This window comes from Aspergillus caelatus, assembly GCF_009193585.1.
Source record: "Aspergillus caelatus strain CBS 763.97 unplaced genomic scaffold BDV27scaffold_18, whole genome shotgun sequence".
In the NCBI taxonomy this organism is placed as follows: Eukaryota; Fungi; Ascomycota; class Eurotiomycetes; order Eurotiales; family Aspergillaceae; genus Aspergillus; species Aspergillus caelatus.
Genome location: NW_022475281.1, coordinates 117,515 through 130,828, shown reverse-complemented (window position 1 = coordinate 130,828; position 13,314 = coordinate 117,515). Strand labels below are relative to the sequence as shown.

Here is a 13,314-nt window from a genome sequence, read left to right as displayed (position 1 = left end):
CCGGCCTAGCGTTGTGGCCTCAGGGCGGGGGAGTTGATGCCTGTCAATGCCTTGCTTGGTCTTTGGCCCCAGTCACATGCTCCGCTATCTCTGATTGGGGTTACTTCACCGCGCCTGGACGATCAGGCAATCCATTCATCATCATTCAATGACGGATTCTGATTTTCTTATCGATAAACCTGCCCATGAACTCCACCCCTTCCAGAGCAGCATTCACGGTTGATTGACTTCATCAGTCCTCGGCTTTTTTCACCTCCATCATACGGTCGCTGCAAAGTCACAGAGTCTTCATTTTTCTTGGTTCTGACGTCAAACCTCGAACTGCAGTAGACCTTTAACCAGTGCCTCCCTTTTGAGCTCTTGGTCGAGCGCTGTCGCATTTCGCAGATCATGTGCAATTTAGTACCTCTCTGCTTCGCCCCTCATTGTTCGTAGGGCGATCCAGCCCACTCGCTATGGCTCCTTCTATAGGCTCATCTCACCGTCGCCCGTTCAATCAGTCTCGTCCTGTTCGCTCCAGCCGCACGCGAGTTCAATCGTACCATGAAGAGAGCAGCTCAGAAGATCGACTTAATGAAGACCCCGATTCTGACGACGAACAAGCCAGACGTCTCTCTCTTTCTTTGCGCCCTCGCGATTTGAATCGCGTGCCCGTGTCATATCGCGAAGAATCCACGGACGACAACTTTGAAGGAGGTGCGAGCGGTGAGGAGCCAGAGACCTCAGTGCCCGTTGAATCCTTGACTCGAACGTATCCGCTTACCGAACCAACAAGTCGCCGCAATTCACATAGACCCCAACGTAAACGGATTGTGGAAACGAGGTCTCGAACTAAGCAATCGAAGAGAACCTCTAATAATAAGCGCTGGGAATTGGGTAGGCCTGTTTATAAACGAAGGAAAGTGGAAGAGGATATTGGCCCCCTCGTGGGCTCTGGTGTTATCCCCCCTTGGCAAGCTCTTCCTTACCACATACTGTTTGATATATTCTATAGCGCTGCATATCCTCTAGTGGATGAAAAAACTGCAACCAGAAACAGCTCAGTACAATGGCTTGTGAATGTCTCTCTGCTTTGTCGCACTTTCCACGAGCCTGCGATGGCTGCTCTATACCATTGCCCCCCTCTGATACCCGCCGCTAAAGCACACGGACTGCTCAATCTGTTATCCAAACCGCAGGAGTCTCTTTCGACCAATTACGTTAACAAGATTAGAGAATTACATATCGACGCAGAGATCCTTCTATCTTACAAAAGTGGTCCGACCCTGGGATACTTTGAACTGCCAAGGTTGGTAGAGAGAGCACCACAATTGAAAACGTTGCGCCTCTATCATAGTGATGACTATGTTGTCGGTCTTCCTCTCTGGCAGAGGACGAAATGGGTTTATCCTGAAAGTCTTTTCACGTCACTCATATCAGGCTCGATCCGTCTGCGCAGTTGGGATTGGAACAGCCGCTTCATGGAAACAAGGGCGCTACTTCCGTACATGATGGAAAAACATCTTCAAGCTTCATTCAGCGGCCTACGGGAGCTCAGGCTGCTGCATATTGCCTCGGAAGATTCTGACGTGGATGATCCTACCGATCTGTCAAACGAGAGGGAAGTTGTCCTTGCGACAGCGCTTAAAGAACTCCCAGAGCTACATCGCTTGGAGTTCCTGGAGTGTTCGATTGTGAATGAGCATCTTTTGCCCAACTTACCTCCAGCGTTGACGTCGCTCACGATAAACAACTGCGATGAAGTAACTACGGCAAACTTTAGTGCCTTTCTCGTATCCCACGGCCAGCATCTTCGGGACTTGGCTCTAAGTCACAATCGCCATTTGAGTCTGTCTTTCATAGTAGGCCTGGCGCAGTCTTGTCGAAGTCTGGAGAAATTTAAGATGGACATCTCAATACATGACTTGTCTAGTTATCATGACGTCGAACCTCACTTCAGGGAGCTTCTCAATAGCTCGGAGGTCCCAACGTGGCCATCTACTCTACAAGACATTGAGTTGGTACAGCTACGCAAATGGGACGATACGACGGCGGATGTATTCTTCACATCCCTTCTTGATGCAGCTCCTGAATTGCGGAACTTGCGGCGGTTAGTGATTAGCGCGATTCTCAAGATTGGGTGGCGCGATCGTGCATCTTTTCGAGAAAAATGGATTGGCAAGCTCGAGAAGGTCTTTTTAAGGCGAAGTGCACCTCCAGATGCCACCCTTAGCACTATTCCTCCTGCCTCCCGGCCGCCAGCACCTGGTAGCTCAACTGGTAGTGTAGTTGGAGACAATAAAGCTACTCAGCCAGATCCTCTCGGTAGTGGACTTTCGACACCCTCGAAACGAAAAAGCGCCCGCCTCGCTCAACAAAAGCTTTCTGAGATTGAGGATGATGCTGGCTTGAGTGCATCTCACCGCGCAACGCCTGACAGTGACGATAATCAAAAGCCGCTAGCTGTACAAGGCATGTGTGACGTGGTTATGGTTCGCATCGACAATCAACGTCCAAGTGAAACCCAATTCAATGAGGAAGATTTCCTTGATGATGAAGTGAGTGGTGATGAGGACTGGAACGGATACGACATGGATGCGGGCGATACAACTCACGCCTGGTAAAAGGAGAATCCATTTCTTCTCTTTTTTTTCCCTTCTCTTTCTGCTTGTTTATTTATATATATATGCATTATGCGAGTCTGCTGTCATGAAGCTGCCATGGAGTGCTTTCCATCATCGGTTACCTGCTTTTTGCTTTGTTCTTCTGTCAGTATTGTTTTTCATTGCCAGGCTTTCTTTACCATGTGATACACCCGGGGGTCTATGATGCTTTTAAGGAGTTCGGGTTAGAGTTACAGGTTGATCGGACACGGATGGCTATATGGAGGTGTATGGGTTGGCAGATTCCCTTTATCATCTTGCTGGTAATGACCTGTTGTTTCGTTTCAGGGTACTCATGTGCCTGTACTGATAGTACTTGATGTATGACTCTTGCAGTAGAGACATAATTCCAGGAGGGATTCGCGTTCAAAGGTATCGCATACACCGAAGAGCTATACTAGGTACAACAAGTATTTATAAATCGTAACGGCACTTTGCAGCTGTATGCTAGAGCATAATGTGCCTCGCAGGTGTCCTTCCAACCATAGTCAAATAATATCATAATATAGGGATCGCTACAGCCTCGTTAGCAACGCCATCTCACTCAAGGCCACATCCACATACAATCAGTACTGGAAATGAAAGTATCCATTTGCATTGGAGACACGTTCACCAAGGTTGACATCGCGTGGTTGATAGTTACCGTTCCGATCGCGCAATTGGGCGCGGAGAACAGGGACATTTGAACCGCCCTCGATCGCGAAATGGACATCTTCAGCAGTGTCGGAGAAGTTCCGACCGCCCCATTGAAAGTGGCCTATGATACAAATTAGAGCTAGTCATTCATTTTGGAAAATGTCAGGAAAGTACCATCGTCGTTTCCGAGATGCTCATCCAGATCAACTCTCGCCTCGCGCCATTCACCGTCCTCGCATCGGAGTTCAGCAACCAAGATATTCTTTCCCTCAACGCGAATGTTTTGAGCACTCGATTGGAAATCCATGTTGGCTAAGGAATTGTTTGTTGAGGATACTTGTTGTGACTGTGTTATGATGAATTGAGGAAGAAGACCGGAAAACAGATTTAGCAGGACAAGCAGCTGGTATTTATATCTGAGTCTCTCACGGGTAGGACCTCTCCCCCATATGTCAAGTCAATCTCGTTAATGCTATACACAATAACACATGGCTTCCAATCATTTGTTGAATTCCGCCTATGATTGACGTCGGTGGGGAGCTGAGGTATTGATTTGACTTTGTTGCACTACAACAGGATTAGCTCTGACCCCTTCCCACGGTACCATTCTCCTATTCCCTCAGGCAACAGTTCTGATGGATCCTTGCAGCGAGAGGAAACCGTATCAGATTGGCCCATCAAGAAATGGTGAGAGACTCCCCCACCTAGTGCGATGATATGGGGTCTCTTGGCAGACACTTCAGCAGTGGGCCCTAGAGGAGTAGTGATCAGCAGCTGTCGGACGCCAATTGCTGCAAGACCTCACTCAGATCGTGCTTGTTTGCTCCGAGGCAATTAATTTGGGATCTTTAATCCTTTTGCTTCATGGAAAATGCTTGTCATTGATGGGTATTCCGTATTTCGTTTTCTCTACATTGGGAAAGCCACATCCATAGATGTCGCAGATAATGATGCCTATAACCAATAAAAGACCTGGGAAGAAGAGCTGGAAGACCGTATCGATAATGGCGTGAGGGGTATAAGGCTGGTCGATTGCCCCCGGATGGGTGAATTGGAGTGCAGAACCGAGATCCTTCCTTGTCTGATAATGCAATTCTTTGTTTTTTTTTTTTTTTTTTCCCCAAAAATTTAGCCGTACGTTAGGGAAGCGCTACCTTACCTGTTTTGGTAAAAGATCGAATCCCTGAAATTCAGCTTCAAAATGGTTTTAATATACCAGCACTATCTATTTTTGCGCGGTTTCTTAAGATTTCTTTTTCTTTTTCTTTCCCTCGTCTTCTGTTATTTTTGCCCCCTCCCGTTTCAAATTTCTCACCGACTTCACAGTAAACCCGCTGGACCCACTTGGGATACATAGTAGTACCTTATAGCGTCACCAAATATAACCTTGTGTCGCAATTATGTAGTTCTGCGACGGTGGCGCCGACATAAACAATCAGGCTGGAACTCTGTGGCAAAGCCATCAGCGCATCTCCATGGTCAAAATGTTGTCCACGGTACCTAAGGATTCTGATTGACCATTCATTACGTTATTTTCTGGCGCAACCCTCGGACGCAGTATGTACGCTATACAATCTGAAACATCGATCCTCCGCCCAGTGCATCTGGGACTCTGGGAGATCCTATGGAAAGCACCCACTTGCCGCGCTGGACATTGTACAACTACCCCTCCTATCACTTCCGGGCATTTCGGCCGGTATAGGCGCTTGTTTGATAGGCTAGTATCTAATATAAGTAAGTAATTATGTTGCTATTTGGGTGGAGTACGCCCATTTCTCGTAAACGCCGTGTTGCCGCGTCAGAGTATCCTTTTGCGATAGTGCATTTCGGACCCAAAGGATGAGGATCATTGTAATATTTATGTTACAACCAAAAGAAATACGAGTAGATGTATGAGTAGGTTCGATTTACCCGAGATAAACTTTACATAGGCGCTCCGACAGGTCGACTTTAGTCTCGCTTCGAACCCAGGAATTGATCTACTGGCTGTAAGTAGCGGCTTGAAGTGTCATTGGAAACGTATCACGTCGCGTATGTACAAGTTGCATTTAATCCAAGCTACCGTGTGGTTGGCGGACAGGGCAACTGCTCAGCTGCATGCAGCGCAATGTGGTGCGGGTGTATGACGATTCAACAGGTGCTATCTCCAAAAAGATAGTGCGACATGGAATAAAATGCGACGCATAAATACCAGATTCTAAGTCTAATTGACTCGAGTCATTGTCTCCAATTCGACGTGAGGACCTTTGGCGGGGCAATGGTCAACGGCTCCCCTCAGATTGGCGGGGTAGTCGTTAAGCCTAACAGCTCGGCTCCTACTACTAGATCGCTTACGCTCCGCTATATACCAGGAGACCGGACTGAGCCAACAGCTTTTCATCACTGCATAACTTAATGTAAATTCTGAGTTTATTAACAGGTATTGCCGAGGAAGGAAATAACGAAACATTAATATGTTGGAAGCCAAAGACTGCTAACGCTATCATGGCCACGCGTTGATTTGCGTTTTCCGTGTTCATGGATAAAGACGTACAGTGGGGCTCTAGCAAAAGCTGCTTGGATAGATATATGCGCCGTACTTGAAGGGAACAGATCAGACAGTTTCAACATTGCTAGTAGCTTGGCTAATCAGGGCCTTTGTCTCATGCAGCAAGATCTCGTTTAGGAAATCTTATGGCGATCACATGCTGATGTTACTTTACGCCTCTGGAGTATCTGGAGTATCTGGAGTATCTGTGACGGCTGTGATGGTTCTGCCATGCCTGTGGTGTCTGTGCCAGTAGTGAATTGCACTACCAGTGGTGGTATTGGATCGACATAAGATAAACTTCTCTCTTGTCCAAAGCAGCTTCTTGCATATTGGAATCGAATAGTAGCCCATAAACAGTAGACATCCATGAAAGAAAAGATCACTGCTACAATACACTAAGCTTGATGCATATTGGTAGGTAGTGCACATTTGGTGCTCCATAGACACCTTATCTGACATATACTTGTCACCGTCACATGATACTTACCATGCTAATTCTCAAACGGAACGATATGTCCAAAATGGAGCAGAAGGGAGGGGGAAAGTAATAGTTTCGATATTCGTATCCAGCATTCACTATTCTCCTTACACACTCTAGGTAGAAAGAAGCTGTCTATCCATTTCATGGTAGTGAATAGTCTAGACATGTATTCGAAAGGTTTTACACAGTTGCGCAGCTCTAACATGACTCTAGCCTGAGCTTCATGGACTATTGGACCTACATACATGGATATCATCACCAAACAGGTTCCGTTGGTATAGTTACATTGACCTCTTTTCGCCCTGACAATTTATAATAGAATTCTTCCGGCAGCTTTGAGGATATGAGAGGGTCTTGAGAGAGGCCGTATCGTTAACTCCATTAAATCCTATTAGGTGTATGGATATTGCTGCTCACAGAGACTCCTGCGTTGACTTCGTACCGAAGTCGCATTGAGCAATGTTATGTTCCAGTTGAAAAGTAATGTCTATCAGTGTCATGGTCTCTATATCAAAACCAACTGGAATGTAGATATGAGTTTGTTATATACAGGATTCTCTATCCTTTCCAGCAGGCGATTATCTGCTTTCCCTTCAAATCATAGAAAGTCATATTAAGTATTCTTGCACCACACTGGTAAGTTGGATAATTGGGAAAAGAACAACACAATCCCTGAAGATACTAGAACAAATCGGTCATTTGGACTCCCACAGGCAACGTCGAGTCTACACTTGGAAGGTCATCGAGCAACTGCTTGTCTTTGTTCTGCAATACCACGAGAAACAGTAGCACTTCAATCTGACTGAAAGTGAATGAAAAAAACACCCTCATTCTCTCCTCACAACCTGTCTCTTGACTTCAACCGCCTCCTCGTCTCTACAACACCCTCTATTCTACCCCCCGTTCCCTCCTCACCTCTGCAACATTTACGCCGTCCGGCTACATCTTCGCATGCAAAGCAACCAGCCAAACAGCGACTTGCCATCTGAGCTACTATCTACTCTGATCAAATCAACCTTAGTGCTTACTGCCAATCAAAATGCCTATGGACTGGACTGATCCGCAGGCTGTTGCCAAAGTAAGCCTACCGATTTCCCATCCCTCTCCCCGCAAAGCTTCTAGATACACTAACCGAACGCTATATATAGCTTCTAGTCGGTATCATCACTATCCATAATGTGAAGCTCGACCACAAAGCCTTAGCCGAATTCATGGGTCAAGGTTTGTTATTATATTTCCCCAAACCCGTCAAAGAACACAGGACTAAGCCAAAATGCAGGCTGCACAGCCAGTGCCATTCAGCACAGAGTCCAGCGTATTAAGGAAAAACTCCGTAATGGATCTCCTGCGGAAGGTACTGCCGCCGGTGCTTCTCCTGGCTCTGCTCCCCAGCAGGAAGAAGGCAGTGCTCCCGATTCGTCTCCCACAAAGCCCAAGAGAGGAAGACCGGCGAAGCGAGGCGCAAAAGGGTCTCCTTCTAAGAAGCAGAAGGCTAGCATTGAGAATGATTCTACTTAGGATTGGGGGTGATCTCGTGGTTATTTGGGGATGCAAACAGAGGGGTTTTGTGAACGCGGCCATTGACTCTAATGCTTTGCGGATAGGTAGTTTGGTAGCAACTCTTGGTAGTTTGCTCCGTTGAAATCGAAGGATATTCCTGGTTGTGTGCCTGCTGGTTCTTTTCTTTTCTCCCCTCTGTTAGTAGGTTATGGCTTTTGCAGTGTTATACCTGCATTTTCTACTTCTTGCACCTTGGACAGGGAGCCAAGCAATGCTTAACATTCCCGTGGTAATTGTTATTGTAACTATCAACCCCCGCAAAGTAATTCAACTCCCGTGCTTGATCTGCAAAACTATCGACAATGAATCTCGGCCACGCATTAAGCGCCCGCAAGGATAGAAATAAATCAATGAAATGATCACGCCATCAAGAAATCCTCCTCCACCTTATTCGATTCTTCAGGGAAATACTCCGAGATCTCACTGTCCAACTCAGTCTGGCTATCCTCCTCCTCACCATAGGTACTAACCATACCAGGAGGAAGAACGCTGGCCCTACGGACACGCTTCGAAGGAGACTCCTCATCCATAAGGACATCATCATCATCATCATCATCATCATCATCATCCGCTGGCTCGGTTTTAAGCGGAACACCAGCGTAGCCCCGGTTCACACCAGCAGAAGCAGGACTGAGCGGCTCCTTTCGCGGAGTCCCTTCGCCTTCCTCCTTAACATGCACATCTCTATCATCACCAAAAACGTCATCAGACTTGGAGATATTCTTACGCTTCCCAGAAGTAGGAGTCTTAGGAACGGCCGTCGCATTCTTGCCTCTCTTACGGGGAGTCGCCGTTGCGCTGCTGGGGTTGGCACTGGCTCCCTTTCCGATACTGAAGTGGCCATCGGCACCGTTGTTGGCTGCCTTCACCATCTGGCGCATCTTGACAAGACGTTCGGTGATGGCTCGGGGAGTGGGTCGACTATTGGAGTCTGTACTGGCTATTCAATTTTACGCTGTTAGTATACCGGTTACCAATGCTGTTGAGGTTTGGGTGAGAACTTACGCCACGCTTCGGCGACCTTCTTGGTATCGACGGATAGATCATGAGTTTCCAGGATCTTCAGAAGAAGCTGTGGCTGTTAGAGCCTTTCTCAGCGTAGAAGCTGCTGGTATGGTGGGCTTACAAGCTGGTCGTTTTCGGGAGTCCAACGCATGGGCATTTCGACGTCTCAATAGAAACTGCTTCAAGGTTGGATATGTGGGTTGAATTGTGAGACTAAGAGCAGAGCACGAGCGTGTGCTTGAGTGAGAAGGGCTGGGTAGTAGAGGAGTAAAAGAAGTAAAAGTGAGAGAAGATCTGTAGAGGAAGAGTAACAGAAGAGTGGAGGAGGGGGAAAGAAAAGCAGGATCAGGTAGAGTGACAAGACTCTGTGGTTTGTGAGTGAATTATTAGCTCGATGAGATTGCTTCGATGCTTTGGCCAATACTACCACGGCTGAGAGAAGTGAATTGCGGATTCAACTCGGCGTTTCTGATGACCATGTGGCAGAGGACTATTTTTCTCCAGTTTTCTTTTTTAGTTCTGAGTTTAACATTACCTACATATCCTTCGACATGTATCTAGCAACCGAATCCAATAGCAACAACTAAAATGTAAAATTTGATGCTTCTCACTCATAGTTCCTTCTGATGACAGTACATATGCGAAGAGAATCTAAGCTTCTCCGTGATAAATGTCATCCATGTTGCCGCCATGTTCCTGTTTGAAGTAACTCCCGATCATACAGAATGGATCCTCAGTCATCCCGGCATGGTAACGTGCTTCTTTGTCGTCGTCGTCGTCATGACCCTCAATATCACTCGTACGAGTCGACACAGGGCTGGTTACAAAGTCACTAGTTTCTTCCTCCTTTTTGGGAGTCATGGCAGAAAAGAGACCGGCCATGTTATGCCCAGCTCTTTCCTTTTTAATCTTAATGCTATTGATGCTAGGAGAATCAACAATCTTGACATCTTCTTCCCCGCTGTCAGAAGGAATATCATGAATCTCAGGTTTAACCTTCGACTCTTCCTCCTCTGTGTCGACATCGTTAACATAGATCGCATTTATGACAGATGTACCAGGTTTGGTGTTTTGCTTGGTTGGGGTCTGGCGATAATTCCTGCCCCTGCTGGATGACGGGGTGCTCTTGGTGATTCCACCTCGTCGGCCTCGAGGAGTTCTAGGGGTTGAAGTGGCGCTTTTACCAGACGTATAGCTGCGCCCTGCGTTGCGGGGGATATCTGAGATGCCACGGCCATGGGCTTCGTCTCTAAGCTCGTCTGCTATCTTGCGATAGCGGCGGAATCGGCCCTCGATCGAATCGTATGTCGCTCCTTGTCCAAATATGACAGCCATGGCGTGGTAGTCGAGCTGTTTGTGGAAGTTAGTACTTGAAGTGCAGTGGAGGCTTATAAAGAAGAGGACGAATGCTACCTTGAGATCTGGGTGGGCTGCAAGTAGAGATCCAATGAGACGGTCTGTGCTCTCGTGGTTCTTCCAGTTCACCACCATTTTGATCAAGTGATGTGGGAGGTGATGAAGATTGGAGGTTGGAGGTAAGTAGATTGGGCTTGCGCAAGTTTCAAGTTCTTCACAGATGGAAGGCCAAAGCTGCCTATACCTAAAGTAAAACACAGATACACACACACACACACACACACACACACACACACACACACACACAAAAAGGAAAAAGGAAAAAGGAAAAAGAAATGTGAGAAAGTGAATGCTGAGCTGATCACCTGGGCGCCTGGTTCTTGACTTAGCTTATCGAGAGAGTCACAGGTACACTTCGTTGCAGTCCTTAGTTCTTTGTTTCAACAGTACGAAGCTCTGCGGTGGTAGCGTAATACTATAGTAGTTATAAACTTAAGCTTAAGGCCATCGGCAAGACCTCTCTAATCATACACTTTCTCCTAACTTTACAGTTTCAACATAAGTGATAGTATTGACATCGACTCGAATTCACTGTAAAGCACGGCCTCGAACCCAATACGAATAGTGAGACGTAGCATTGTATTAAGTTATATAATTATATGGAGAGAAGTTACCTAAATTAGTAAAATCTACAATCATTACCTTCTATAATAGTCCGTAGGAGACAGGTCTATCCGAGCTCCCCAGTATCTATTTAACTTTACTTTACACTTCAGGGCATAACTGGTCTAACATTATTTTCTCCAGGTTACGTTACAGTTCTTTGCGCAAGCTCTTAATATAAATGATAACTAGTAGATTCTTTTTATGTGATTGGGTATCTCTTCCCCTCGAAGAGCTTAAGCAGGCTCCCGAATCCCGCCTCGTCGAAAAGATCGGCAAGACGATAGATAATGAGATGCGACTTCAGTAAACATTTGGAAGAGGTTACTCATTCTTCTGGCTTGGTCATTACTGTCACATACTGACGGTCATTAACAGGATATGATGTTATATGCTTTTCTGACAAATACACGCTTATATTTTTGCTCCCTTAGCACGGGCTCGAAGCTCCGAAACATATACTACATGGTTACTCAACGCGAGGATGTTACCTTCTTCATCGTAGATCTGGATGTTGACGTCGTACCGGCCATTGGCAACTAAATGCGAGTTTGACCGAATCATAACCCACTGTGTAGATGGGTCTGGACGCTTTTTGAATTCCACTGTCATACACAGCGTGGATAATGCATACTTGAAATAGAATCCTGCTTGGTGCGTTGCAGCAGGTTGCAACGGCTATCTCAACCGTCAGATACTGCCAGTTATATACTTTCGATATGGAGGGTGCGTAACCGCTTACCATGTCTGACAACAAAGCCAGATGAAGAAGGTCGGAGATGTTAGAGCCATCCCGGAATGACACCCACACCTCACGGTAATGACCCCCGACCCGATGCCCCCAAAGGCCATTGGCTGCTTTCGGTGAAACCCAGTTCAGTTTACTCGTCACCGGAGTTGAGTCGACAACAGGGTCATCAATCTTGACACACTCGGTGTGTCGGTTCGGAAGTGGGACAACGAAAGCCGGCTTACTAGGTTGCGTAAGGCCTTTCTCTTTCGAGATGTTGGCGCACGTAACGATACCCACAGCAGCAGGAATACTTGGATTTCCGGAGGCTGCAGTTCTTGCTACTTCTACCCTTACCACGCACTGCCGGGAGGAGACCCGGAGGTGTTTGCAGGTGACCACCACCTGTCCAGGCGGGACCATGTGCAGAAACTGCACGAAGACATGGATAGGGTCGGGGAACCGTTCTTCACCAAATTCAAGGGCGTTCAACTTTTGTGCGGCGGAAAGCATCAATGCATTAAGGTAGCCACCCAGTACAGAGCTGCTCTAGTCAGTCTTGTTACTCGACTGGTTAGCTTGCTTCCACGTTGTCGGACATACTGTTGTGTACACCATTCTGGGGAGATATTTGCCACGAATTGATCCCGGGTACCTTTCTCGAGTGCTATAGATGACACCGCCTGCAACAGGGGGGAGGCGGATATGGGATGAGACGCCATTTCCGATCGGTTTAAATAGATCAGACGGGGTATTCAGGGAGAGTCCAATTCAATACGGTGTCTTGAAAGTGTCCACGCCTTCAGATCAGGGACAAGCCCGCTGGGATTCTAGCTGCATATGTAGTGTCGCAATCATTAAACGATTTAGTGACACAGAAAACAGCCGAGGCGTGGGCTTTCTGTGCTTTTGGCCAAATTGCAGCGATCAGCAGCAATGAGCACTACTAAGAGAAACCATTGACCCGTGGACAGTTGGTAGCAAATCACCCTAATTGAGACGAGGCGAGTAGCGTTGTCGACGGCGAGACATCGATCCTCTCGTACTCTAGTTTGGTAGGGTTGATCCTTATATTGCCGAACGCGGCGCGATAAAGAATGTGACCCCTAACTAACCCAGGAGTAACTATACCTCATCTATTAATAATTTCCGAGTATCCCGAATGGTAAACGATAGGGATGTGAAAAGTACTGGTCAGATGGAGATACATATTTTATTGAGCACAGCCGAGGTAGTGTACAAGTCAGCCCCTGAACGAATGGAGAATCAATGATGCAACGAGTCAAGTCGCCCCCCCCCGCCTCATAGTTCGGCGGAGACACGGATTCCCAATCGGGAATGAAAGCGGAGGACACGCAGAATTTCATGTAACTTTTCAAATTGGGATCCTTTGACGAGAAGAGGTTCGTCAAATCATTGGGATCGTGCCCAAGGTCAGATGTCGAAGCAGACACGGAACCCAAAAGTACGGTACCATGTCTCGGTAATTAATCTCTTGCCCAACCCTGATCGGGTAATATTGGTATGTATGGAATGTTATTTCTAGCCCGCGGCGGTGAACAAAAGAACAGGAAACCCGCAGTCCGCCAGTCCACAAGTCTCGGTTGGAGAGAAAGTCATACAACTAATAACAACTAAAATAATTTATCCCCGTAGATCAGGTTCGATCGGCTCTATTAGGCAGACTTACATTCCCACCCAGCTCCAAGAT

General features: G+C 46.9%; 6 protein-coding genes across 6 annotated transcripts; 2 read left to right on the top strand and 4 right to left on the bottom strand.

Annotated features, from left to right (window-relative positions):
- Positions 1–185: 185 nt before the first annotated feature.
- On the top strand, positions 186–3,179 carry BDV27DRAFT_30219 (uncharacterized protein). The gene has a single exon (XM_032076269.1). The coding sequence runs from the start codon at positions 456–458 to the stop codon at positions 2,601–2,603; it is 2,148 nt and encodes a 715-aa protein (XP_031931904.1). The 5' UTR covers positions 186–455; the 3' UTR covers positions 2,604–3,179.
- BDV27DRAFT_30222 (CVNH domain-containing protein) lies at positions 2,882–3,862 on the bottom strand. Its single transcript, XM_032076270.1, has 3 exons — positions 3,453–3,862; positions 3,207–3,399; positions 2,882–3,157 (listed from the first exon to the last, which is right to left on the bottom strand). Exons 1-2 carry the CDS (start codon positions 3,583–3,585, stop codon positions 3,209–3,211), a joined length of 324 nt encoding a protein of 107 aa, XP_031931903.1. The 5' UTR covers positions 3,586–3,862; the 3' UTR covers positions 2,882–3,157; positions 3,207–3,208.
- Positions 3,863–7,328: 3,466 nt separating this feature from the next.
- On the top strand, positions 7,329–7,807 carry BDV27DRAFT_153645 (uncharacterized protein; the record flags this gene model as incomplete). The annotated part of the gene is made up of 3 exons (XM_032071836.1): positions 7,329–7,367; positions 7,438–7,510; positions 7,569–7,807. The coding sequence occupies 3 exons, from the start codon at positions 7,329–7,331 to the stop codon at positions 7,805–7,807; spliced, it is 351 nt and encodes a 116-aa protein (XP_031931902.1).
- A 220-nt stretch (positions 7,808–8,027) lies between these two features.
- BDV27DRAFT_153644 (uncharacterized protein) lies at positions 8,028–9,011 on the bottom strand (the record flags this gene model as incomplete). Its single annotated transcript, XM_032071835.1, has 4 exons — positions 8,028–8,142; positions 8,213–8,789; positions 8,855–8,921; positions 8,976–9,011. 4 exons carry the CDS (start codon positions 9,009–9,011, stop codon positions 8,028–8,030), a joined length of 795 nt encoding a protein of 264 aa, XP_031931901.1.
- A 494-nt stretch (positions 9,012–9,505) lies between these two features.
- Positions 9,506–10,345, bottom strand: BDV27DRAFT_153643 (uncharacterized protein; the record flags this gene model as incomplete). The annotated part of the gene is made up of 2 exons (XM_032071834.1): positions 9,506–10,204; positions 10,268–10,345. 2 exons carry the CDS (start codon positions 10,343–10,345, stop codon positions 9,506–9,508), a joined length of 777 nt encoding a protein of 258 aa, XP_031931900.1.
- A 940-nt stretch (positions 10,346–11,285) lies between these two features.
- Positions 11,286–12,926, bottom strand: BDV27DRAFT_121722 (thioesterase family protein; the record flags this gene model as incomplete). The annotated part of the gene is made up of 3 exons (XM_032065434.1): positions 12,207–12,926; positions 11,616–12,147; positions 11,286–11,551 (listed from the first exon to the last, which is right to left on the bottom strand). The coding sequence occupies exons 1-3, from the start codon at positions 12,323–12,325 to the stop codon at positions 11,288–11,290; spliced, it is 915 nt and encodes a 304-aa protein (XP_031931899.1). The 5' UTR covers positions 12,326–12,926.
- Between the last annotated feature and the right edge of the window lie 388 nt (positions 12,927–13,314).

Bases quoted from the DNA above. Each gene is read 5' to 3' on its own strand.
- BDV27DRAFT_30219 (XM_032076269.1), top strand. From the start codon at position 456: ATGGCTCCTTCTATAGGCTCATCTCACCGTCGCCCGTTCAATCAGTCT.
- BDV27DRAFT_30222 (XM_032076270.1), bottom strand. From the start codon at position 3,585: ATGGATTTCCAATCGAGTGCTCAAAACATTCGCGTTGAGGGAAAGAAT. The intron at 3,400-3,452 runs GTACTTTCCTGA...TTTGTATCATAG, and splicing joins GCATCTCGGAAACGACGATG to GCCACTTTCAATGGGGCGGT.